General features: G+C 37.4%; 2 protein-coding genes across 2 annotated transcripts in view; one reads left to right on the top strand and one right to left on the bottom strand.

The window, feature by feature from the left end:
- Positions 1 to 752, top strand: part of SNORC (secondary ossification center associated regulator of chondrocyte maturation) — an 18,442-nt gene extending 17,690 nt beyond the window's left edge. The window contains exon 3 of the mRNA XM_072407780.1: positions 624 to 752. Within this exon, the coding sequence (XP_072263881.1) occupies positions 624 to 733 (110 nt within the window). The 3' untranslated portion in view covers positions 734 to 752. The remainder of the gene's footprint in view (positions 1 to 623) is intronic.
- Positions 753 to 2,254: 1,502 nt separating this feature from the next.
- The window catches only part of NGEF (neuronal guanine nucleotide exchange factor), a 102,098-nt gene continuing 77,183 nt past the window's right edge, over positions 2,255 to 27,169 (bottom strand). The window contains exons 7-15 of the mRNA XM_072407781.1: positions 25,594 to 25,746; positions 21,782 to 21,911; positions 15,558 to 15,632; positions 14,161 to 14,250; positions 11,056 to 11,219; positions 9,566 to 9,721; positions 8,792 to 8,871; positions 5,673 to 5,777; positions 2,255 to 2,555 (exon numbers count right to left, since the gene is read on the bottom strand). Coding sequence (XP_072263882.1) covers positions 2,371 to 2,555; positions 5,673 to 5,777; positions 8,792 to 8,871; positions 9,566 to 9,721; positions 11,056 to 11,219; positions 14,161 to 14,250; positions 15,558 to 15,632; positions 21,782 to 21,911; positions 25,594 to 25,746 — 1,138 coding nt within the window. The 3' untranslated portion in view covers positions 2,255 to 2,370. The remainder of the gene's footprint in view (positions 2,556 to 5,672; positions 5,778 to 8,791; positions 8,872 to 9,565; positions 9,722 to 11,055; positions 11,220 to 14,160; positions 14,251 to 15,557; positions 15,633 to 21,781; positions 21,912 to 25,593; positions 25,747 to 27,169) is intronic.

Raw genomic sequence — 27,169 nt, forward strand, 5'->3', positions numbered from 1 at the left:
AAGGGTGGTGGAGGGGCGACATATACTCAGTGAAGGTCCCTTGGGACTTAGGAGATCAGTTTTACTAGTTGTAAGTTGGACATTGCTCACTTGGACGTGAAACAAAGTGGTACTAATTATTCATCCATCTAATTGATCTATCTACCCAAATGAAAAAATGCTGTTGGTGAATAGGTTTGCTCACCACTGGCAGAAGTACATTATATACATATATATAGAAGGCAATTTATGTTCACGAGAGTCAAGTGCACATTCTTCTCTCACTTAATGCAGAAGCAATAACATATACCAGGTACAACAAATATCATTGTTTCTAAGTGGACACAATCTGCAATGTAGTAAACCTTGCATTAAACTCTCATGTATATTAAGTATCTTAAATTACCCTGATTGTTTAAGTGATTGATAGTTAAAGCTACTTTGAGCAATATTTCCACTTTTGTGCCCACATGAATGGGCCAGGAATGCACAGAAATAAAGGGGACCTCGAATATGTAAAGATGAAATATCAGAGTCTCATCTCCAGCTGTAAAACTAAAATTTAACAAGTGAGATATTTCTTTTTAAACATGTTACATGGAAATAAGATACTAACTTTGTATGTTTTTGTGATTCTTTCACAGGTTCCCTGGGTCCCGGAGCTGTTGCTGCCATTGTTCTGGCCGCACTTCTTGGAGCCTCTGTCCTTATTGCCCTGATTGTTATTACACTCCGAAAATTCTCAGCTTCTTAAAATAAAAAAATCAAATCTGTTCATCATGGGCAAGCTGAACCTGTGAGATACATTATGAGAAATAGGCCCATTCATCCCCACAAAGTGGCTAGATGCTGTATTGCAAGAATTTTTGCTGGCTTCACTAAACTTAAATATTGTAAACATGGGCCTCGTATTAAATCAAGTGACCCTCTGCGCACCAGAAGAAAATAGAATACCTGTCTGAAAAATCCCCATTAATGTAATGAAAGGTATACAATGTAAGGTATACAACGTACTGTAAACTTATTTAAAAAGTTGAATATAAAATAAAAGTATGGTAACACTTCAGAAAATTGAAGCAACCACTGCTATTCCTTAAGCATCTGGATGGAAAAAAATGGGAGGAGGGAGGGGCAAATCTGTCACTGAGTTAAGTGAGACATCTGCCCCTTCTTGTACCACCGGGACTTGAGCTTAAAGAAACCCGAAATTTTGTTAGAGGGATAGCTAAATGTACAGAGATAAAAAGTCATAAAATCTCTGTGTTGACAAATGTTTCTCACACTCAGAATTTATGATTTTTTAATTAACCCCTATTTACCCTGACAAGCAAGCAGTAGCTAATGCGGATGTATTTCCTAAACTGGACGGTCATAGCAACTCTTAGCCCTAAACCACATTGGGATTTTTTTTAGTTATGCTGCCTGTAGAATCACAAACCAACTGCAGCTGACCAATAGTTGCTCCATTCCTAAGTAAGAGCTTCAGATGATATGATTCTTAGTTTCACCATAAACTACATTAGTTGGCATCATTATTGTGACATGAGCTACTAGATGCCATGATTTTTTTCACATACAGTACAAGGTTATGGTATCTACCAGATCCCATGTTTTCTCCTTCTGTCTATGTTGCATTCAGACAGTAACAGGTTATCAAGGTCAACCAAGGGAGTCTGCCAAAAAAATAAATGGGGATTACTGGATTACTCAGTCCGATCTTTAAATATCTCATCTTTTCATGGTCAAATTATGCAAATAAAAATATTGTTAGTAATATTCACAACTTTACTGCTGCAGCTATAGTATCCTACCAATTGAAACCTCTTCTTTGAGAAACAAATGAAATCTGTCTGGGGCTAATAAATTCTTAGCACAGGCCAGGCCATCACATATTTGAAATGTAATTGACGTTGCTGCAGCTATAGTATCTTACCAAATGAAACCTGCAGTTGCACCTTTTCCTTGAGAAACTAATAGAATCTTATTTTCTGGGCCCAATAATTTCTTAGCATAGCCCAGACGATCATATATTTGAAAAAGAAAATGTAATTTTCCTTTAGCACCTTAGGCAAGCTTGAGAATTCTTCCATATTTCAGCTCTGTCTCCTATGCAGCGATTTATAATCCAATACTAATTTCTTATACTATGAAAAACCCTTATATAACCTCCCTGCATATTTTTGTGTGTAGGAATATTTTGCCTGTCAGGTTGTACTGTGCTATGCAGGCTGATGAAATGCCATGTCAGTTCATGTAAGAACACCAATAAGACAGGTTTGTAGATAATATACATATATTTATATAGAATATTTGCATCGCGTCACAGACACACCGCTCTTCTCCCCAACCCAGCCCCCAGTGCATGCTGGCCCCCATTCTTTTGCCAGAGGGTCACTGCCGCGTCCGGCTTCCCATCTTCCGCCGGTCCTTGTTCTGGCTGCCTTCATCAGATTTGTGCACCCGGAAGCATTCCTTCAGGTTCTGTGTTCTGATGTCTTTGTTCAGGATTTCCTCTCCCACTGAGCTGGGGAACCAGCCCCTTTCTTGGTCATGCAAACGTTCTCCAAAAACCCAACCTGAAGGACATCAAGAAAGACAAAAACAATGTATTGGTGCTTCAAATAAAGCTCAATGTGGTGAATAATGTGTTATTACATCTTTATTTCTATGGAGAATACCAAAAAATAATATTTTACTATTGACAGTTCCTGAGTTTGAAAAAAAGAAAAGCTAAGGCTGACTATAGCTGCTTGACACACATCTAAGCACCCAACAAATACAGAACACATTCATAGTATTTTATCTGTTTCGGAAATCCAGACAACAGTTTTGACCTAAAATATTTAATCAATGGTTCCTGCTAGTCTTAAAGGGAACTTGTCAGGATGGAAATATGGAAGCTAACACCGTGCCTAATCATTGACTTGCCAACTAAACTCCAGGCAGATCTAAAAGACACAACATTGCAGCTCAGAACCCATTAATAATTATTACGTTTTTTAAAATGCAAATAGTTTAGGTATATACATTTTATAAGGATTTGGGGCTTTTCCAATCCCCTGTACAGTGCTCAGGCTAGGAAAAATGGGAACAGTTTCTGGGCCAATCAGTTGAGCTGCATGCTACTGTGCTGACATGGAATGTGATGTTAAATGACTTCATCAAGCCACTGCTGCTCTTTTACTGTCCAGTCAACAGCTAAAGCAATGCTCACCAACCTGTAGTCCACGGCTCTGGCTGGTGCACCCTCCAGTGGGGTCAGGAGAAGGACTCCGCTTGGGGGTCGCACCGGCCAGAGCCGTGGACCATGTCTCTTGTATGCATCGCAGGCTCAGGGAGGTGGACGGGTGGTGTCTCTGGACACAACCCACCCACTCTTCTGTTGCAGGCTCAGACCTGTGATGGGAGAGAGGACAGGTTCTGGCATTATGACGTCACTCTGGGGGAAGTTTTTCCCCTTTGAGTGACACATGGCTCCCCACTCATGTGTGGTCCAGAGTCCATAAATTTAGTGGTCAGTGACGTCCAAAAGGTTTGGGACCTCTGACCTAAAGGATGCAGGGTGACAACATTTAATTGCCACAGATAAACAGGTCTCATCTACTTGCCTATGCTGTATATTAGAGCTATCCATCCAGTTACATTTCTGGACTGGAGGGACAAAAGCAAAATTCCTTTGGCAGAAAAAAAAATGCTCCCATATATCCATTTAATTTGTGTATTTAGCTGTTTTGTCATGAGTTGGGTCCTAAAAGAAGGGTAAGAATGATAGCCCAAATGTCAAACAGCAGTGCGGTAGCTTTATATTCCTATATTGACAGTTTTCTTTTAGGAGGCCTACTGGGTGGAGATATTCTGCAATGTATATTAACAATGCAATGAATTATGAGCAAACCATTGTAAATGCCCCAAGACGTAGCAATAATGCCATCAAGGTTCAAGCCACATCCCAAGAGTCATAAATGTTTTCGAAACAAGGAGGGTTCAAGGAAAGCTGGACTCTCAAGGGCTTACGTAACTATAAAATCACATAAGAACATTTTATTTCAACAAATCAAATCATTATACAACAATAAAACCATGTCTGCATCAGATTAAGGTTGATATGTCTCAGTGTTAGATGAAATGAATGTAGTTTGTAACACAAATCACCCCTTCAAAGGTGGAGTCTAACAGATAAATTGCACAATGGAGGGGGAGATATTGTTCATTGGACACGTGTCACAGCAATTTAGCCGCTTCTTCAGAAATGAATAGCAGAGATCATGTTAAGGTGCGTACACACTTCCAATTTTTATCGTTCCAATCGAACGACGAACGATCGATTGGGCAAAAAATCGTTCGTAAAAAAGTAACCAACGACGCCGACGAACGAGGAAAGTCGCTGGAAACGAACGACCGGACCGACGGATCGGATTGGACGACGATCGTTGAACATCGTTCGTGTGTACGGTCGTTCGTTGATCGTCCATGTTCAGAGCATGCGTGATGAACGAACGTCCGTTCACTTTCCTGTCGTGCACATAGTTCCTCTATCGTTCAAACGATCGTATCTATTGTGTGTACAATATCTACGAACGATCGTGTCGTTAACTCTATGTGCAGGATCGGTGCTATACGATCGTTCATATATATCGTGCATGAACGTTCGTCGTTCGTTTTCCAACGATAATAATTGGAAGTGTGTATGTAGCTTTAGTTTAACCTTAGTTAATCTGATGCTGACTATGTCTATGAAGTTATCCAGAACTTTTAGAGCTTCAAAACAATTGTATCTATAGCTTATCATAGTGTCCTATTGTCAGTTTTTTTAACACCATCTCTGGGGTTGTTTGAGGAAATTATTAAATGCTGTGTGAAAGTCCTTTCGTTTTGTGTACATGAGTGCATATGATGGGACTGTTTTAAAAAATAGAGCCCTAGGCAAATGAAGTGTGGGCCCCAAATGCACAGCATTAAAGCACCCTGCATTATGTCATTTAGGGCCCAAGAGAAAGTGGGGGCACTGGGTAATTGCTCAGTTTTTTCCTACCCTAAAAAACACTGAAACACCATGGCTGTCTGTATGACCTATCTCCAAATTTTCCCCATTACTTTAAATTCAAAGCAGCCATTACACAAATGTAATCCATATAATAGTGACTTATCCTCCATTAACAAATAAATATTTTACACTTATGTGCTGATTTGATAACTGTTACAGAGTACAGAATACCACAAAAAGATTAAAAAAAAAAGAAGTTCAAGCTATATTATTCTTACAGGACACATATGCCCACCAGAGTTCCCCTTCAACCTTCTGTTGATTTCAATGTGTTACAAAAGAGAAATGCCAATTAGAGGTTAATTGCATTCTGCTAAAACTCTATGTAGTTTACTCCCAGGCACATTTCAGCAATACAGAGAGATACTGAAATGCAGGCAGAATAAATGAAATCTACTTGTGTGTTTCATAGGGAAATTACAAAAATGCATATTTGAAAGCAGCCTATTTCCATATCCAAATAATAGCTGTGCAGATGAAATCTGTCACGGTGTCATAAATAGTTATTCCTTGTCATTTGCTCTGAAAGAATTTCATCCTATTACTGTGACACATATATTCTGCTCCTGGAATCTGTCAGCTTCCTATTAGGGGGCTCAGGCTGCAGGCATCCCTCGGGACCGAAGCCTGTCTCCACCAGGATACATACCATCATCTGTCTTGTCCAGAATATTAAGCAGGTCTGCCAGGTCCAAAGACAGCTCGTCCGGCTCCTGGGCAATGTAAGGGTGCACACACTGCACCTGTGGGCAGTCTGAGAAGTGAGCAAACAAGCATGAGATATACCTGTTAGTTGTGAGGCACACTTACTACACATAAATAAATGATACAGTTCATATAAACATAAGGCATTTGTCAGGAATTGACCTATTGACCGCTCAGCGTGTAGTATGGGACCCACTACAGTAGTACAGTGTCTGCTGCATTGAAAAGCAGATTTAATTCCTGGGATCCTGAAAATGCAGATTGCCTAGCTGTCAGTGGATTCATCAGTACAAGCAAGCATCGGGTAAAGACAGAAGTTGATGTGATATTGTGTGTGTGTATATGTATATATAGACTGCTCCAAAAAAAGGAAACACTAAAATCACATATCAGATCATGATGATTGAAGTATAGTCTATTCTTGTATGGACTCTTGACAATGTCTGGGCATACTTCTGATATGTTAGCAAAGGATGCCTTGGGGAAACTCTTCCAATACCTGGAACAGGACATCAGTGAGCACCAAACAGAGTGTAGCACTACTCGGCAGAGTCAAATTAATAGATCCATGCTATCCCAGAGGGTCTCTTTTGGATTCAATACTTCCTGATTGGGATACTGCCTACACACTCTGACCACAATGTCCTGCACCAGTATATGGCCTGACAATGGGTCTAAGAATTTAATATCAGTACCTAACAGCAGTTGGATGATGTCGCAGGCAGCATAACCTTTTGCCTGAAATCTCCAGATTCTTTCAAAACTTTCACCTGTGATCATTATGAACTTGTTCTCATCTGTGAAGAGAACGGGGTTCTAATAGTAAATCTGTTTTTTCTGGTGTTCACTGGCAAATGCCAATCAAGATGCCCAGTGCCAGGCTGAGCACAGATCCCATTACGCGATGTGGGCCCACCCTCAAATTCAGAAATATGCACATAAGCAGCCTGCTGAGGGTTATTTTTGTAGGGCTTTGGCAGTGCTGCTTCTGCTTATCCTTGCACAAAAATGCTGATGTAGGTCTTGCTGCCAGGTTGTTGCCCTTCTACCACCCTGTCCAGCTCTCCTTGGGTAAAGGCATGTTTCCTGTTATCTCCTCACACTCTGGGGACTGTGTTGGTAGAGGCAATAAACCTTATAACATATGGGTGTGTCATCCTGGAGGATCTGAACTACCTGCGCAACTTGAGTGGGCTTTGAGTACCCCCTTATGCTACTGTGCAGTAATAGTAGTGACAAGGGCACTAACAAAATGCAAGACTGAAGCAAAGTAAGTTAGGAAGAATGAGGAGAAATAGTGTGTGGTAAAATAAGTTGAATATGTGTTCCCAAAATTAGTTTGAACAGTGTGTATATATTTATAAATATATTTCTGGCCAGTCAGGTCAGAAGAATTAAAACCACTGGACCACCATGGAAGTCAGCATAATATTAAAATCTAAAGGTGTCCAGTAATATATGGCAAAAGGTTAGGGTAGAGAGACTTTTGGTCACTTTGGTCTGTGATGATGTTTCACATGTTACACAGCAAAAGTGAGACTTCATTGGTGAGATCAGAAGTCATAAGCTGGTTGGGCAACTATAGTAAAAGTTGTAATGTGGTTTAAAATGTACAAAATAAAATATTTCATGGTAATCCATACAGTGCTGAGGATAGCTACTAACTGCCTGGCCTGGACTGAATAGTAGCTGGATGTAGAAGTAAAATATCAGTATGGATGTACATTGAAATGTTGGTTGCACAAGGATTGTACTTCTACAGACATTCTGTTACCACCATAGCCACAGCTTACTGAGCTTCAGGCAAAAGACGATTATCTATAATTTATTGGTCTCACATCACAATAGTTATTTCAGATATTTGCAATCTTGATTTATTTCAAGACTTGAATGATCCTGGATCTCCAAAGTGGAGGCATATCATAATTTAGAAAGTATAAATTCATAAAAACCTATTATTATTGATGGGTTCACAAGAAGAAATACACATTTGTATACTACCCAACAGAAAGAACTCATTAAAATATTTTGTCAGTTTTGTTCCATTTCCGCTGATATAGTATAAAAGTGTTTATAACAAAGGTTTACTTTATCTTTGTAATGGCCTATTTTTTCATTCAAATGTAAGTTAAAAGTAGCTGTCTTCTCATCTCTTCATGAAACAGTTGAATTGAAAGTACCAAAATGTATTATTTTATCATAAGGAACAAAAATTCAGTTTTTTATTTCCATGAAGGGCAGATAATACATTTGCAATACCTCTGCTTTTTAAGAGGAGCCCCAAGATAGCTCATTATTAAAAACAAACAGGGGTCCACAGAAGATGCTGTTGACCATAGTTAGTTGGTAGACTGCCTGGGACTTGGGCTCAGTAATCACTAAATCAACCACTGAACGTACAGTAAGAAAGACAATGAAGGTCAGGGGCTGGGCCTGGGATTTGGTTCTATGCAATCTCTAAGTTAACTGCTCAGACAGCTAGAAAGAACATAAGGATCAAAGACTAGGGTTGAGCAGGGGAGAGCTATGGCTCAAACACCTTGTTGGCACAAAGCACATTTTTTTAAGGTCTTGATAAAGAAAAGCACTATGCCAAGCACTCTGAAGGCTTTAAGAGTAAGTATGCAGGACACATCAGTATTAGTTAATAGTAATTAGTATATATCAGCCATTCTCAATGGGGGTTTCATGGAACCCTAGAATCCGCCAGTGGTTGTTCCTTGAGCTTTGGCTAACTGACATCCCATCCTGCATAATTCTATGTTCAATGCTTTTTAGGAGAGCCAGTGGGATTACACCAGTGTTATGATTAACACAGACTTTCTTTTTTAAATATCACCATAATGGTGAAATTCTTCCCAATGACCCTGAATACATTTCTGTTATTTTGTATATACCATTGATATATACAGTAAACTCTACAAATAATATTTATATTGAGATGTTGTGCATAAATTTTACAACTTCGCCTACCTAGCTTCTTAGTTTAAAACACATTTCTTGGAGCATATGAGATATGAAAGGGACTGAAAAAATGTATATAACAGTGATATTATTACTTACCAAACACTCGAGTAGTAATAGAAACAAATTTTGTTCTTCGGTTTGGAACTAATGAAGTCATCCACCGTTTCATTTCACTCCTGAAAAACAAATCTCTTTTAAGTTTTGTAAATGAAATATGGGCATTTATTCTAACATACCGCTGCAATACCAAGATCTATTTGTATTACTGTAAACATTGTTAATTCACAGAACATGACCTCTGAGAAGGGAACCTTTTACAGAGGCCTGAAATGTTTGATATGAGAATAAGACAGGGATTGTAATATATTTGGTTCACAGAAACCAAGGAAATGAACACTTAGGACTTGTACTAATAACCGCAGGGAAGACACAAACTTCTTTAAGATAGGCAAAAGCTATGGCAGACCCAGACAATTGGCATACACACATAATAAAACACTGGCAACACAGTCTAATGTCCAAAGTGTGGACAGCAGTGTGAATTTGCTGAACCCCTTTACAACCTGCACTTATAATACACATACATAAATAATATAAGAAAGGAGCATAAAACCAGGCCTGGTGTGCTTAAGTCACATGGTCCTTCTAAAATGCAAAAGAAAAGTTAAAGTAAAAAAAGCTACAAGCCATTGGATTTAAAATCTGCATCTGTATGCAACATTAAATTGAAACGTCTTTATTTGTGGCCCAAATAAACCATCTAGTATGAAAACAATTTCATGTGACTATATTTAGTGGCTATAAACCAATTGTAACATTACAGTACAGTAAAAAAAAAAGCTAGCTGTTTTCTCCAAGGGTTGTACTCACTGTGATGAAGCCTTAAGCATGTATGTAAACTCTCTTTCATGTGCGTTCTCCAGCAGTCTCAGAATAAACACATTGGCGAGGGTCTGGCCCTGATCCTCTAGCTCTTCTACGCGTAGGAGACCCCGTGCTGCAACGTCAAACACCTGGAATCGGTCCCTGTTAATAATTAAGATAGGTAAGAATTTCTATAGCAATTTATGTGTTACACAATGTAGTAATCTGGATACCCAAAAAAATGACAGGCATATATCACAAATTAGGATGTGTAATGTGCTGGCATTTATAAATACAATTTGCAAATAATAATAAAGTATAGTGTGACACTACAAAGACATTTGGCATCACACTCCTAAAAAAATAAACTGCTACACACACTGTAAAAATACATAAAACTTCCAAAGAATTGTCATTTTCTGATCCAGGCACCCTTGCCAGACAGAATTGCCAGATCTTTAACTTTCAGGCACCCATTGCAATAGCAGCTTGGTTAATACCACTGGATCAAAACCTAATCTTTGCTTGAAGATTGGACAATTCAAGAAACGGGCAGCATACTAATGAGGTCATCCCTCATTATACTCTCTTTTTTCCTGTTAAGCATATTAGCCCAAGCCTGATATAAATCAATTGTTTTGTTTTATTTTATTTACTGATTGATGTTTAATGTTTGCCTTAAGTTCAGTTTTATGTGGAATATGTAAGTCTCATGGATAAAACATTTACACTTTTATAAAGACCTGTAAGAGTAACATCACAAAATCAGCAAAGTTACTCAAGGAACTTTATATGCTATATACATGGTATACTCCAATGGTTTCCCAAAGTCAGAAAGTATAAAGTACCTATTATATCAGTAATGTAAGCATTACATGATCCTTTACAACCCAGTTCATCAGGTTTATCGCATTGGGCCTGATTTATTAAAAAAAGGTAAAAACCTGCCCCCTCATCTTCAGCTTCACCTCTGCAGTACAGCTTATAACTTTTAGTTACAACATTGCTTCAGAAACAAGGAAAAACTAAGTGATTTAGAAACTAAAAATAAAGCAATCTATGAAAGTGTCAATTATAGGATGACTACATTCTCCTACAGCGTTCATGTGACTCACTAGGGTGGTTTACATCACCAAATATGACTGGATTGTGCTCAGCTGATATTTCATCTTCTTTACAATTTAAAACGTTTTTTATTACTAAAACAGAAAATTAATAAAATTTTAAAAATATGCATAAGATTTGTTCAACTGTATACTGACTGATCCAACAACATACCAACTGTATATGTTTGTAAGTTTAGGTTCAGTTGGGGAGACAAGATTCTATGGCAAATTAGGTATGTGAAGCCTGAAGTGGACTGAAAACTGTCAGGTGGTGCTCCCACCTAAAAGGGGCTGAGGGTAACATATTTCTGTTTAAGCTTTTAGCATGCAGCCTGCCCTCTCTATGCTTACTTAGAAATAAACTATAGGCTTTTATCATGTGCTACGTACCCAGGCAGTCGCTTGCTAAGAAGCAGCAAATCATTGAAGAGAAAGAGATAAACTGATCGGAATAGTTTCTTAGTGCGAAGGGTGCGAGATGTGCGTGGTCCTGACATTTGTTGTAGTTCACCATGCTTTAATAACCATCGTGAGTGTGAGATGATGGGTACAGACTGTGAAGAATAAGGAAGAAGACTTAATAGGAGGGAATAATATACAATAAGCATATGATTCTGAGACAAAGGTTTTGTATAATGTAACAATTGTCAAGTTCTACCCTTCTCTCACTTGCTATGAACTGGAAATATCCAACTTCTAGAAGTCAAAGCCAAGTAAAAGCGGATAAAATTTTTTTTTTTATAATTATCTTTGGCATGTAGAAATAGGTATTCAAAAGTAAGTGACAGCAAAACAGTGCCAAGAATCATATCTGACAAACAACTTCTTTGTCGCTAAACAAAGTTATTTTAAATCATCAGCTTCAACAGTCTTTACTGATAAAGGTTCTTTGAGGATCCTTAAATTATTGGGTGGCCATGCAGCCCCCTGATCTTTACAACATATTGTGATTTTTTTATGAGTCTTATAGGCAGTTTGGAGTGAAAATGTGATGACCCTCCTAATGACTTCTAAATACAATAGTAATTAGTATATATATCAATCAACACAAAATTATTTTAAACCACATGCAAAAAAATTGCAGCCAAAAACCTGTAAGAGGGGATCGAGACTTGCAACAATGAATTCCTCCTAAAGCTGTTAGTGTTCTAAGGGTGCAACCCCTATATTGGGTGTTGAGTTCTACAAGTAGAATAGAGTAGAGGGAAATCGCATCATTCATTTCAGTAAGATAATGAAGGACCTTTTCAGCTTGTGTAAGAGAGGCATTTACAACCCAGATTAGAAGGACTTTGCTGCTGCTGCTGGTCTTGGAGTGTGGTATTAAGGTAATAAAGTAAGAGATGTGGACAGTATGGTTAGTATGTATGCAATATCTTTGAACTGCCTTTAATATCATTTTTGCAACTGCTTGAGTGATGTGCCGGATGTGTGGTCATTAAACAAAGAAGAGTTGAATGTATTATAAAGTTCTAAAGTAAAGCAACAAAACCAATGTGCTAATACCCCAGGTCCCCTGAACTGTGTTCCTGGTAAGAATTCCTGTGTGGTGGTACACTTAAACCATGTATATTTGGGAAATGAGGATCAGTAAAGACCAGGCCAGAGGGTCTGGTTCCAAGGTAGTCATGAATATTGGTGTTGCCTTTGGGAGGCACTGACTGTAAGTTTGGCTTGCCGGTGATTATTGTGCTTGAGAGCTTTGACTGGACATGGAGGATTCTAGTGGCAAGTGGCTTCTCTAGTCATTCTGAAGAATGTCTCATAGGTGCTCTAATCAGGATGCCCCTTTAAATACCATACTTTGCTGTCTGTACAAAATGCTGGGTCAAGTTTATAATCAGCCATCTGTTTTTCCTACAACCAATGCCAAAGTCAGTTGATGGCTGTGAGCAATAAAAGGAAATCCTGTAGGATACCTTGTCAGTTATTTTTTTTCATAATTATTGAAACCAAGTTTTTTTCCTAAAGCGAAGAGATGTTTCTATTCCCCAAAAAGACCACTATATGAAACTGTCCTCTAGTTGTGTCAGTTTTTACTAATGGACAAATCTCAGATCATATCTATATTTGTACTAAAAACATCTGAGAAGGAAAAAAACTATTGTTTTAGCAAATCAATCGGCTGTATTTATGTGTGGTGTATGAAAACTGTGCTAAAGGTAATTTTTTTATAAGCTCTCTTTCAAGTTTTAAAGTGTTGTCATTGAATATACAAACAAATAACCACAGACAGTACCTGCAGAATTCATTGTGAACTCATACCCTTTCTGTAATGATACCATCCTTTAGTGCTTGATCCAGCCAAAGTAGCTACACAATAGTAGATTTACATTATTGGCTGGGGTACAATGTAGAAAACAAATCATGTGATTGAGTCAAGGCCAGACAAATTAGGGGTATAGAAACTAACTGGCCTGAACAGAGCCCCCACTTCAACCCAATGAGCATCTTTAGGATGAATTGGAACACCAAGTGCAAATCATGTCTTCTCATTCAGTATCATACCATATGCTAATAAATGCACAAAGACCGTTCATTTCAGGATCTAACTTTATACTAATGCCTATCTTTATACAGAAATGCTGGACATGTGTAAACAAATTTTTTGCTATACATTGTGTAAGTGCAAACAAATCCATAAATCAAAATCATAAGATGTATAGAGATTTTTAGTTGCCATTGCAATGACCTACTAAATAATGGCATTTAAAATTTTTATCTTTAACCTGACAACTTTCATACATTTAATAATTTTGAAATCATAAATGTAGTATTAAATTTATTTGAAAATAATATCTGATCAATGTACAGGCCCACAATATGCCATCTTCTTGATCTTTGTAAGTAATCTGATAAATATTTGTACTTACTCCTATGTAACAATTGAACTATATGGGCACAAATTCTTGGACTTAAATATTGGAAAATCAGATGTAGATCAAAAGGAGTAAGCCAAGACTGTAACATGTGATTGTCCTATTAAAAGTACCCAAGTTTAATTCTGAGAGGTCTATTCATAAAGCAGTAAATCTGACATTCACTGAAAAATTCCCTCAAGGAGAATCTTCCAGGTCCATGTGTATTTAAATCTCCATCAGGGAATGTTTTCATAAATGTCAGATTGACTGTTTTGAAAATAATCCCATACATATTCAGTACACCTATCTTTAATGTCTTTTTATTAAAGGAAAGCTTTAGATAAGATTTGGGGTAGTATGGGAATATATATTTCCCTCTTGTTCTTTGGGGGAAAAAATCAAATTTAAATATTTTGTAAGCTCTCTGGTCATCATCTTGATATGGCTGTATAGAATGTGTGCAATAGTATTTTATTGTTGGTTACAATAAAGAGAATTGCCAACATACATTGTGGGCACGAAGAGCTGGTAAGAGACAAATTGTCTGGTGTACACACAGCACAAAATGCATTAATATTTTCCACTACAGTTAGGAGACTTTGTATCCCACCACAGCAAAATACAGGTTCCATACCTTGATCTTAAATTCAAGTGTCTTCTCTATGCTGATAAGTTGCTCTGTACGACTCATCTTTCTAACTCCATCATTACAGGCTCGTACAAGCTAAACAAGATTGAGAAACACAACACATGAGACAGAAATATATGCAAATAAAACAGCTGAAACACAACCTAGAGGAAAGTTGCAGGCTATAGAAACCAATCTAGTTTCAGAGTACACACATCTTAAAACCATGTCATCCAACCAGAAAGAATTTGCCTTATATAAAAAGGCATCTTCAAAAACATCAGTTTGTATTGCTTCCTCATCAACTATTACCTCCTTTACATCAATTATCTTTAGGTTAATGTCTCCCTGGTCATAGCTGTGAAACTCAACTGTCATTGACAGCCCAAGGACCAATTATCATGAAACCATATGTGTAGTTTAGAGTTATGTCATTATCATGTCAGCTATAACAAGAGATGATATGGTTTTGTTTATAAACAAAGCCATCTCAGAGACAGCTGCACCTGTATTTCTCTGAACATAGAAAAATATGTTTTTTTTTTTTTTTAAGTTTTAAGAGAGCACAACATAATTTTTAAAAAAAATGTACATTCAGACCATTCATACCTTTCATCTATGCCCTAGATTGCTGGCTCATTACTGTTAGCTGCAATAAAACTATGAATTGGGCAGTTCCTAAATATACAACAATATATTGTTTGATTCTGTAGGAGTAGCAAAAATTGTGAGGCAAAGGATACTATCAGCCTGCAATTTTAATGTTGATACTAGTTCAAGTATGTATACACCTTTTTTCTGGTGGCATAAAGATAAACATTACAGGTTAATGGGTGATTTATAAAATCTGTGTGAAAGTTTATTTTTCTGTAAGTCTTTTGTATATATTGTAAACACTATTAATAAAATGTTTGTCATTGTGTAGGGGGATAAGAAGCTCAAACAATTGTGTATGTGTTGCGTTTGGTGATTAATCTGTTTTTTTCTTTTATTATGCAGAAAAATCTGACTGGCCACATTAGACACTCACTACATTGTTCTTCTTTTCTCCACACATGAACACTTACTGTGTCCTAAATATAATAATACAGTTAAAAAGCCCAAAAAGATGGCTATTCTAGAATAAGTAATCCACCATATTACTCAGGTCCTAAATTAGATGCCTATTGTTACAATAATATTCAGTTTGGGCACATAAAAATTCTCCATCCTTACACATGTGTACTGTACTATTTTTACATCTCTTACAGCAGTATGGGGCATTTTTATTGAATGAGTCACAGTTTATTTCTCAGGAATCTGGTTTGATGCATGTACAAACACTGGCTTCTGTTTTTTTCACTAATGTTTCTCAGCCCTTTTTTTCATACAGTTTATACATAGCTGCTCCAAGTGATTCTTACTTTCTCCAGTTCACGGTGTGCTTGCAGTGCTGAAGCCTCTCGCTCTGAGCCCTCCTCCACTTTAGTTAGGATATTCTGTCAAGTAAAGAAATATGCCACTAACATTATTATTGTGAACTTCGAAGGCAACAAAATACTTTAAGCTTACGTTGAAAAACAGAAACGTTATATACAAGTGGCCTCCAAGTGGTGGTTTGTGAGTCATATGTTCTGTAGCTTTTATGTTCAGACAACAGCCATTCAACAGGTTTTCAATGCAAACTTACCAGAATGCATGCTGTATTAAACACTTTCCATAAGCATAAAGCTATGCACACCGTCATTATTGTTTCTAAAAGTCCATTTCAGGAAAACGCACAAATTCAGCTTTCACCTTTACTGAGAAGAGCATATGGGCTGCCATTGTAATATGAATAAAAAACCATTGAAGAACTTATGACTTTTCCTGATCCACATCCTTGTATCAGGACAATGACTTCTAACATGTTGAACCAAGAAGTCAGTGTACCAAACAGACAAGTAACAGTTTCAGAAGGATCTCAGTAATGGAAGCCTCCATATTTATCCTAAAACCGGAATACTTTACATTGACAGAGGGTTCACATCTGGATTGCTAAGTGGTTCTAAATTTCAATTTGTTAAACTAGTTACCCTGCTAGAAAAATTCTTTTGGATGCATTTATCATCTAAATGGCCTTGAATCAAGGCAAGCCTATATCATTCCGTACACCTCCCTTTGAGTTCATGTAGATGGGTGTTTTTATCAAATGCTTCCCTTTAGAACAACTGCACCTGCAATGCATCTCAATAGGACCTGCTGTGTTCAAAGAATTTAAAAGCAGGTGGAACGCATCTTCAGAACTATCACCCGACTTGAGGTGGACACTGGAAACATTGTAAATCAATGCAATGCTTACTAAGCCTTTAAATTGGCCATAAAGATTGCAAGTTTCTGTTAGTTTCAGTTAAGATAGAGTGGAAATCCTGAGTTATAGAATGAGGAAATATATGGATTCAATTTGAACACAAAGAGATAAGATAAAAATAGCCTTGACTGAATCCAGTGGAAAAAATATTGGTATCAGGCAAGCACTTTTGAAGGTATGTTCCTAGATTGTAAGCTATTTGGGGCAGGGACCTCTCCTCCTCGTGTGTCAATGTCTGTATCTGTCTGTCATTTGCAACCCCTATTTTATGTACAGAACTGCGTACTATGTTAGTGCTATATACATACTGTTTATTAAAAATAATATGTTCCATTCCTGATTGAAAGAAAGCAGTTGAATCAGTATGAATATTGCCATGTACATGGTCTGGTTAACACTGATCTACTAACTAATCTTTTTATTGTGGTTGAAACAAGAAAATAACAGAACAGTAGTTATGAAAAGAACACCAAAAAGTACAAAAAACAGTCAATTGAGCAAAACCAAATCTGTTTAGTAAAGCAGATTGAGGGATAAATGTGGAGTCATGAATAAGCTGAGGCACAGGTACTTCAGCCTTATTTAGGCATAAAACTGTACAATGAGAAGTTGCACTGAACAGAACCTTGTATAAAGAAGCTGAGGCCTTACCCAGGGACAATGTGAGCAGCTTGATGAATCTGACTGGAGAAGATATAGTATAGGTGTATACTAAACAACTGTATACTATATAGTGTATACTAAACAATGTCAGCAATTTAATGACTAATTTTACCTGTTGCCTGGATACAGTTTATCATTTTTTATTATCAAATAGATGTTGAAGATATACAGAATACATTGATATACATTGATACATTGATGATCTACTGTTTAATATTAGAGGGCTTTCACACAAATATATTTTTATAGAGCAAGGAAATGAATGCTAACAAAAGACAAATCTATATCTCTGTATCTATTCCAGAATAAATACACATAAACAAACAGTAACATACATACTTGAAATAGCAATCAGTTAACAGGGGAATAAAGGTTTGTGATCCGTAACTCTGCTTTGTGACGCATGAAATGTAAAGCAATTTACAGCAGGGAGTGGCAGGAATTCTTATTACGTGCAACAGATAATAATGCAGACAGAAACCGAGAAGACTGAGTATGTGATAATATTAACACAAAATGGGAAGCTGGTTGTCTGCTTACAGGGCTGTATCTGATGAACACTCTGTTGTACATTTCCAGTTTCCTATTTTAGAAGAAATGTACTCACAAGTTTTACAACAACAAACATATTTTTAAATATCATATTTCTGTCCCTTTTCTAAATTAAAATAATACATATTCCCCCTTTATGTCTTTTAACTTTGTACTGAGGCTAGCATTTAGACATTGTTGGAAAATCTTTAGGATAGAACGATATGCCATTTCCCAGAGGACAATGTATATACTAAACCCCAAACAAAGTTTTTTTTACAGTCCCCCTCACTTTAGCAATGGGAGCACAAAATAAAAAAAAACAATGGACCATGAATAGAATGGAATACTAAAGCAGCAGGTTAAGTGCACACTGCAGCATAGCTGTACCTGTGACACTTTTCATTTCATGTACTCTCTAATGACTAAACTCAGTTCTGGGTTAAAATGAATAAAAGAAGGCTTTGAGGGGCAATAACAACTTGCTCAGTAACGCTATTTAACTACTGAAGTAGCAGTGTATAGACATATGGGAACTATCCCATGGACTGGGATATTCAAACTATTTATAAAATTAAAACAAAGGGATTTTTAAAGTACAAATAAATTGCACAATTAACAGCATAAAATACTGATGCAGTCATTTGATTCATAAATGACAATGCATGGATTAAGGTCTGCACCTGCAGTGGATTGTGACTCTTGTGACAACAGCAAGGCCTGGAGTGCTGCTTTCCTATGCAGTTAGAGTGAAAGATCTTATCTAGGTTATAAGAAAAAGTATCACGGAAACCTGGTTTCCAGATGTGGTAGTATAATCCAATATGGTCTGCTATGGCATGGCTCTAAATGAGTATGGCAACAATTACCAATATGGGCGATCAATTGCTTTTGAGAGTGGGATTTTTTTTTTTGCAACAAATTGCAAGACCAACATATTTTAGTGACCATGTGCTATGAACTAGGCACTGTTCATTACACCAATCTTACCATCCTATCACTTCAGTAATAAAAGACACAGGAACCCCAACGTGCCAGAAATATTTGTACAAAACATATATTTATTCACAATCACCTACAGAGCCTGGGAAAGTTTTATTGAATAATTAGCATTAAAGCTGCAACAGATATTCAATTTTTGTGCTAAGCAAGATAATCTTTTTCACAAATCCTGTAACAGTAATTAGAAACAATAGTTATATACTGTAATTAGCCTTGTTGCAAAGGATTGTCAGCTTCTTTGTAAAACAGAGAGACCATTGGGGCATTTAACTATTTTCCTTTTCAAAAGCATCATATTGGTATTTGCCTCAAAGTTGTAATAGATTATCAGCCTCCCTCCCAAGTAATAGTCATATTATAAGTTTCTAACATGCCAATGTCTGTCATGGAGCAGCACTAAGCAGTGTGGGTGGCAGGAAAAGCATGTATGTATTTTTTTCTGTATAGGTATGCGCTTAGATAGGGTGAAAGGGTCTATTTTAATGAAGCACCCATAGTAGCAAATCAGAATCCCTCTAGTACTGGTCTAATTTCAGCACAGCGGGCTCTGCTTGATTGCTATAGGTAATGCACCTAATAAATATCATCCTAAATGAGGCTGTTTTTTGTTCATTTAAACTATAAAGAAAACTAAATACTAATAATTGAAGAAGGATATGTGTTTGAATTGAGAAGCTTGATGTAACCAGATCTGTTTTGCAGAGTATTCCTAACAAAGCATGTAGTAAGCAGACAGTGATTAAACAGCACTATGGTTCTGATGCTCTGGAGCTCTACTGACCAATATAATCTTGTTGACGATGCTGCTCAGCATTATCTGTCTCTAAACTGCAGTGTGCTCTGCCTGCAGCAATGTATTGCCATGCGTTTTCAACCAGAAGCTTCCAAGTCAGAATGGGGTACAGAGCAACCCAGGCATATAATTAAATGCCAACCATATTTTAACATATCCTTAAACTTTTCCAGGTTTAGTGACATATTTTGCATGATTACATTTACATCTCAGTACCATGGAAGGGCTGAAGAGCAAGCATTTGCTTCATTAAAAGGGTGAACAACAATCAGACAATGGATGGGACATTTGCAAGCCTGGGTCTGCCCTTTCTAATACTTTTAATCGCCTCAGTGATAGCTGCTGCCAAGCCCCTGGGGCAATATAAATATGGAGAACACTTGTGATAAAGGGTCTAAGATTTAGGCCAAAATCAGTCACAAATCATACGTTTCTGGGGTACAGGGTTATAAGAAAAAAAAAAGTCGTAAGGCATTAACTGGGCTTCAAGACACTATAGTGCTCTAGTGATTTATTTTGCCCTTGATATTCTTATAAGCTACTTTCTTGCAAGTTTTCACCTGTCTATAAAGTGGCTATCTTTTCTACATGTGAGTAAAAGGTACACTTTAAATGATAAAGGCTAGACTAACCAAGCAGTTGCTCCTCTTAAACAGGAGACTAAGGGTTGTCTGCATGTCTACAGTGTTGTGATTGTTACACCAGTTCTCCTTAGCACTGGATGTTTATTCTAAACACAGAGCAGCATATTGCACAGAACTTGTGTTCAAGTCTGTTTACAGGGAACAACGCTCCATTTATTCAGCACCAATCTGCTCAGTTTGGATGTTCTAAAAGGAGGTATCTGACAGCGCTGTGAATGAGCTCAGGGATACAATTTTATTAGGGAGCGACTTGATGTGGCTTGTAAATGACTATGAGGCGAGACAGGGGTCACTTTGCGTAAAGATGGGTTGAGTGTATTCAGGAGGTACAAATATAAATATCTGTCTATTAGATGCTTGATGTATGAGAATGTTCTTTCAAGATATAAATGAGAAGCGTACTGAAACTCATGTCTTCTAAAGATATCAGAGTAAATATAGTATTTTTTGAGAATAGCACTGTGGACATTGGGGCCGATTTATAAGAAACAAAGAAAAGAAAATGTATAAAGAAGGGATGCCATTGCCCATAGTGGCCAATCAACTTTTATAAAGTATTCACTGGAAAACTGAATTAAGAAAGCAATATATGCCTGTGCTCCTATTTGTTGTATAATTGTGACACAATATATTTGCTTTCAAGCTCAACTCTGTCCCAAATGTTTTTCCTAATTTTGTTTAGGAATAAGCAGCTATTGTTGTGTCCAACCCTTTTAAAAGATTTAACTTCACCTCTTCTGGCACCAGGACAAAAGGAATCCATGTCACTAGGGCAGAAGGTTCCAACATTTCTCCATGGAAAAAAGGCTTGTTCTTGTTTTGCTTCTCATGCCCCATTCATATAATTTTCCACCATAAAAGTGCCAACTATTGTGTTTATCCCCAGGTCAAAGGTTCCTTATTCCCCTTAATCTGTGTCTTCCCTACCCAATATATAAAACTAGGTAAAATATACCGCTTAAACTCAAGGCAGCGTATGTATGGGAAACATACAGTTTTCTATGTTAGTTTCTACAAATGACAAAAAGAGTCATGAATACATTCCCTGTAAACTTGATCTATTTTTATAGAGTACAGCCCTATTCAGGTCCATTGGGACACACTAGGCATGTGTTGCCAGTGCCAGAGGAGGATTTTGGCTACAGAAGGCTAAACACAGGAGGAGACCACCATTGGAAATAAGTAATTTTGTAGATTCTTTTTAGATGGGTGAGAATGTAACCTGTGCAACTTCTTCTCTGTTAGAGGCAGAATGCAGTACAATTAAGTAAACATGCCTGCAATTTCAAAACCAACAGATTTCTGTCTGCTAAGAAAATAGGGATACAAGAGACCAGAACCAGTCACACAACCAGCTGCACCAGTGAAATGAATAAATATATTGGAGTAAATGTATTGCAATGTTTTAGAAGCAAAATAACTGTAATCATTTACTTTAGTCTACCTTTAGTATCAAAGCTGCTGCAAAAACTGGGAAGGAATATATATTTAATACTACAAATATGTTCCATATAATCAATATTCTTTCATATATAATTTACAAAACTTTCCACAATTATATGGAAGATTAGTATGCAACTCTTCCTATTCTGATATTGATGATTTTAGGATTACTGCACTATGATAGACATGGACAGGTCAAAAATAGTTTATATTGTATATTACCTGTACCAGGAGTTTCAGGCGTGTGATCCTCTGAAAGGGCAGGATAAGGAAAGAGGAAAATGGAAGGCCTTTACAAATAGGATTTGTCTCCAAATGTGCTATTGCTTCTCGGAATTCTGTCCTCTCCTGACTGACAAAGAAAGATCAGAGACAACCCATAAATATACAATACAGAGATTACATGAGTACACAGAAAAATGCATACATGAAATGATAACGTTTTACATAATCTCTAATTAAACAGTGTCATCTACATACATACCAGTTTGGTTTAAAAAATCAAATCAAAATTCGGTTTTTGTTGCTAAGTCTAAAATGAGAATATAATGGTTTGTTTAATGTTGAATTTAATTTCTGTATGTATTTTATTGTTGCTCATTAACACAAAGGAGAATCTAACAAGAGAACTGTGGCTGATAGCATGCATGTAAATGTCAATGAAAACACCTTGCCGATGAGTCCACAGGGATCCACCAAAATTGTGAATGATGACAAGACTACAATATCATTTACAATCAGATGCACATTAGTAACAGCAGTTCTTAGTATTAATAAATGTTTCTGATGGTGCTTCGAAGGTACTGTTTGATTGGAACTTAAGCTGCAAGTGGAATTATATATTGCTTTCTCTCTCTATTTATAGAGATAGATAGATGGATAGAGGGCTCATCTTCCATATTACTGAAGTACATATAGACAATTGGTAACAATCTGCTATCACAGTTCTTCTATACAGAGAAATGCTCAGCTATACAAAATGAGATGACAAAAAACAGGGGGGCTGTCCTTTACAAACCAAAGCTATATACAGTATACACATCAGATTTACATTGATGGAAACAATCTTTTGTAAAATGTTTCCAGCCACACTAGAATAAACAAGGGATTTACACATGGCTGAATTTATAGTTATATATTACAACCAGATACCTAGTTACTGGGTTTAAGTGAAATTAGGGGTGGAATCAATAGGGAGTGCAATAAAGAGATAGTAGATAGACAGACAGTTTTGAATGGGCTTGGTGTTCAAGTAATTTTGAAATGAAGAGAATAAATGAGACAAAGTAGTAGTTAGAAAGGCCCGAGGGATCAAGAGAGGAATTTTTTGAGCAGGAGCTATAACAGCTCAGTTGAAAGAAAAAAAGGAACATGCAATTAAAACGAGACAGACTGAAAAGAGAAGTTAGAGAGAGAATATAAGATGTAGAGAGATGGAAAATGTGAGGCAATGGGCTACAGAGCACATGTTGTGAGGTGGGATTTGAAAAGAAGAAAGTAACTGCTTGATTAGTTAGTGAACCAGACAGGTAGTAGAGTTCTCAGGTGTGGTTGAATGATGATGCTGTTGCATATTAAAGAAACTCTGCTAGTGAAATGTGTAGCAAAGTCTTTAGATGATAAGCAGATGGTAAAGGAGGTGGACACAGTAAAAAATAAAGGTGTTGAAAAGATTCTATGTTTTAGCAACGATAGCAAATGAGCAAGAAGTAACTAGTGAGGTGAAATGCCTCCCTGAGTTTTATCAGACCTTGTATGTATGCTTGGATGTCTTCTAAATTAGCATTTTTCTTTCAGGGCCATCCTGCCAACCTAAAACACTTTTTCAGCCATCCGGTTTAGTTGGTTGAGGGTTGGTGGTTGAGTGGGGCAGGCAATGGTGAGGAGTGGAGCTGAGTTCATAACAGAAGTAACTGTGTTATAATAATGATTGGCTGCTGCCTTAGGGTCAGTATAGTAAGGCAGAATGCTCATGAGGTGCAGACCATCGGAACTGCAGATTGGGTTAATATTCGTACAGGGCATGTGCAAGTTAGTATGAATCTGTGTGGGGATAGGAATGGCAAGGGTTGGGAGGATAAAGGCATAGCATAAGGTAAGGTAAATGTCACAAAGTTTGTGACCAAGCAAAGTTGAGTAAAGACTAGGTCAAAAGTTTACTCCTCTTTTTGGGTGGGGAGAAGGACTATTGAGAGAGATGATTGAAGGAGTAGGTTATCAATAGAAATTTAGAGCCAGTGGAACTGCTTTGCCAGTAAGTATATCAAAGTCACCTATGATGATGCAAGGTATGTCACTGGTAAGGTAGTGAATAAACTCTTACAAATTGTTGAAAATAGAAACTAGACAAGGGAGATGGTAGATTACTAACAAGAGGACATACAGTATATGAATACCCAGAACACAGATGTAGAATGCAATGTGTCTGAGCACTTGTTTTAGCCCTTCCTAATCCTTTTCTGGGGCTACAAATTGTGTTGCTGGCTCTGTTTAGAGAACAAATACCAGCTAGTGTGTAGTATAAGGAACCTCAAATGATTGATTGAATGGGACATTGGTCTCGTCTGGAAGTCTGGTGTCCAAAGCATTATGCACAAGCATACCTTTTTGGTACAATGTGCAGTGGATAACATTTTGAGGGCTTTAGAAATACAGAAGCCCTGTATTTCAAAAGACTGGGCCATTATAGACTATTTGATGGACAGGGAAGGTGTTTTGGATGTTTCCATGACTTTTTTAATGGCTGGAACAAACTATTTTGCAATTCAGAATTCATGAGTCATAGATGTTCATGCTCATTAATATTTACAGTAGATAAAACTTGGGTGAATCATATAAATATAAAGACTATGCAAGGCACTGAATTGGAAGGTAATATTGACATGACTGTTGAAGAGAACAAAATGTTGGGGAACTATAATATTGTTCTGATACATATTTATGTATACTGTAGTATTACTTGGAGAAAAGTAGTTTATGCTGTATGCTATGATTTAAATGATTTTTCCAGAAGGCAACTGACTGTGTTGTGAAAGGACCGGGTGAGCCTGCTACATATCTCATAATTGGAAACTCAAATGTTTGAAAAAAATGAGGAACCAAATTATTTGTAAAAAAAATAAATAAAATGAGGAACTACATTTTTCATATTTTGCTTGCTAACAAAAATGTGCAAGGCTTTTATATATCTGGTGGAGTGTGAGATCAGCTACCTTTGTCTGCTTTATGGCTAAGCATACTAAGCATGCAGGAATGGCACCAAGTTTGTCATTATACTATGTTTAGTACCTGTTTAAATAACCCAGACTTTAGAAGCTGTAGGACATTTGGATATCTATACCCTGCCAATGTGTACAGAATACATTCCCAACCTCTATGTCATTTTTGTATGTAATAGCAAGCCAGTGCTGTAAACTTAAGATACCAAAAACTTTAGAAAGTATTGCTTCACTCACTGTCCATGGGTGGAAAATTGGCACCCACCAACTGGATCTTTTCTTTCTTAAATTATAATGCTTCTTTGTTATAATGCAGTAATGATTTCTTACCCTACTAAAAATGATGAATAGACTTGGGATCCCAAACGCAGACCTCTTAGTGTAAAATAATTTATGTGGCTTACAAATTCAGAACATTATGACACATCTGTTCACTGCCAGGAAAGTTGTAAGATACAACGTGATGCCAGATAAAAGTGAGTACATTTTTACAAAGCTAAGTGTGTGTGTGTGAGTGTGTGATCAGATCACAGCACTAAGCAAACCAAGATCACAAGGACAAAGGGTACATTTATGGTGTGATCATATTGTGGCAGGTCACTATTACAAAAATAAGAAAAGGACTTGACCATCAATAGCTAGACTAGTTTATCTCTTTTCTCGCAATTACATAATATATTGCTGAATATGTGACATAGTCTGTACCATGCAATAAAGAACATACAGCAACGTTTTAGGGAAACACAGAATGACAAACATGAGAGGAGAGCAGAGTATGCTTGGTTACATTTACATTTCTGCCATTGCTGAACTCACAGCAGCTTCCTGTATGCTCTCTCTTGATAGGTTTGGTTGCAGACATAGGTGACATAGACCCCAAAGTGATTGGCTGAATGCTCATAGACAATGTCACAGACATCTGAAATCACCAAATTCTCCTCAAATCTCTGTTCCAAATCCAGAAGAAACCTGGGGAGCATCAGAATATAACAACAGAATATAATGATACAAATGTTTTACTGCTGTTTGTAAACACTGATTATTACATTGGATTAAAAAAATATAAAATTAATCATGTAGAGGAAACACAGGTAAGTGAAATGTCTAATGATGGAGGATGGGTGCATGATCACATAAACAATCAATATCATCCCAGGGTCCATTACTTACCTGGCATAACCACTGCACACCCATGGACCAGCAGAAGAGCTTCAGTCCACCTCTTTTTGGCAAGTTATTTTATGGTTCAAAATGTTTTTTTTGGAGAGTTTTTTTACATATCATGGATACAGCGAAAACATATGAAATGAAATATATATGTATGGTAATTCAATAAAACAAACGTCACAAATAAAACAAAGTGAAAATATCAGTGGTTACAGCCATCTCATATGTTACAGGGCATTATAACAAAAAGGAGTGAGTGTGTGAGTGTGTGAGTGTGTGTGTGTGTGTGTGTGGGGGGGGAGGGGGCTACCAGATGATGAGAACCTCTGCAGAGAACAAGTACCAATCTTGATTTTAAGTTTAGGTGAGGTGCTCTACTGTTCCCAACAGGAGAAAAATGTGTCCATGCAATCATTATCAAAGGCCCTTGTTTCCTCCATCCTCATCACCTCATTCACTCTTGTAATCCAGGGTGAAAGTGTTGGAGGGGAAGGTTGTTTCCAGAAAAGTGGGATGAGTTGGCGAGCTGCAGCTAAGAGGTGTCCCCATAGGCTTCTCTTACCAGTAAGCTCTGGATCAGGGGAGATGGAGAGCAACCCAAGCACCAGGGAGGGGGAAACATTAGTGCAATGCATAAGGCTGTAGTAAGCAAATCAGTGTCTGCTATTTCCTGACCCAGCTTCCCATGCCAATCTGCCAGAAACTTGGGCAAGTTTGTATCCTGACAGCCAATAAAATTCTTGCAAAATATGGAGACCAAATGGCGTCGCAATTCTGATAGCGTGCACAAATTTTCAAAAGCTGTCAAAGATCTGCAGGTATGTGTGGAGAGGTGTAGGGTTTTAGTGAATTTGTTCAGCTGTCTGTCGAGCAGCCAAGAGCATGAGCCAAGAGGTCTAACTCCTGCTGGCACGAAAGTGCCAAATGTGTGATCTACAAAGTGGCGGGCCTGGGGCCAAAATTGCCTGTTGTATGCCTCCAGACGCTCTATAAAGAGTCTGTGAGGGGAATAAGGGGTTATCGAGTAAAGGTGTCAATGGAGAGGGCTGCCTGTGATCAACATAAAATAGCATCAACAGTAATTGCAGCATAAATGTAAACAATTGAACTAGGTGCAAACATGTGGAACATTAAACATTCCTGAGCAAAGGCAGTGAGGTATTCTCATCAGTTGGTGTTCTTGTAAAAGTCGGACCCGGAAAGAAAAGCAAATTAAAAAGGAGGC

Source organism: Pyxicephalus adspersus, chromosome 4 (assembly GCF_032062135.1).
Source record: "Pyxicephalus adspersus chromosome 4, UCB_Pads_2.0, whole genome shotgun sequence".
Taxonomy (NCBI): Eukaryota; Metazoa; Chordata; class Amphibia; order Anura; family Pyxicephalidae; genus Pyxicephalus; species Pyxicephalus adspersus.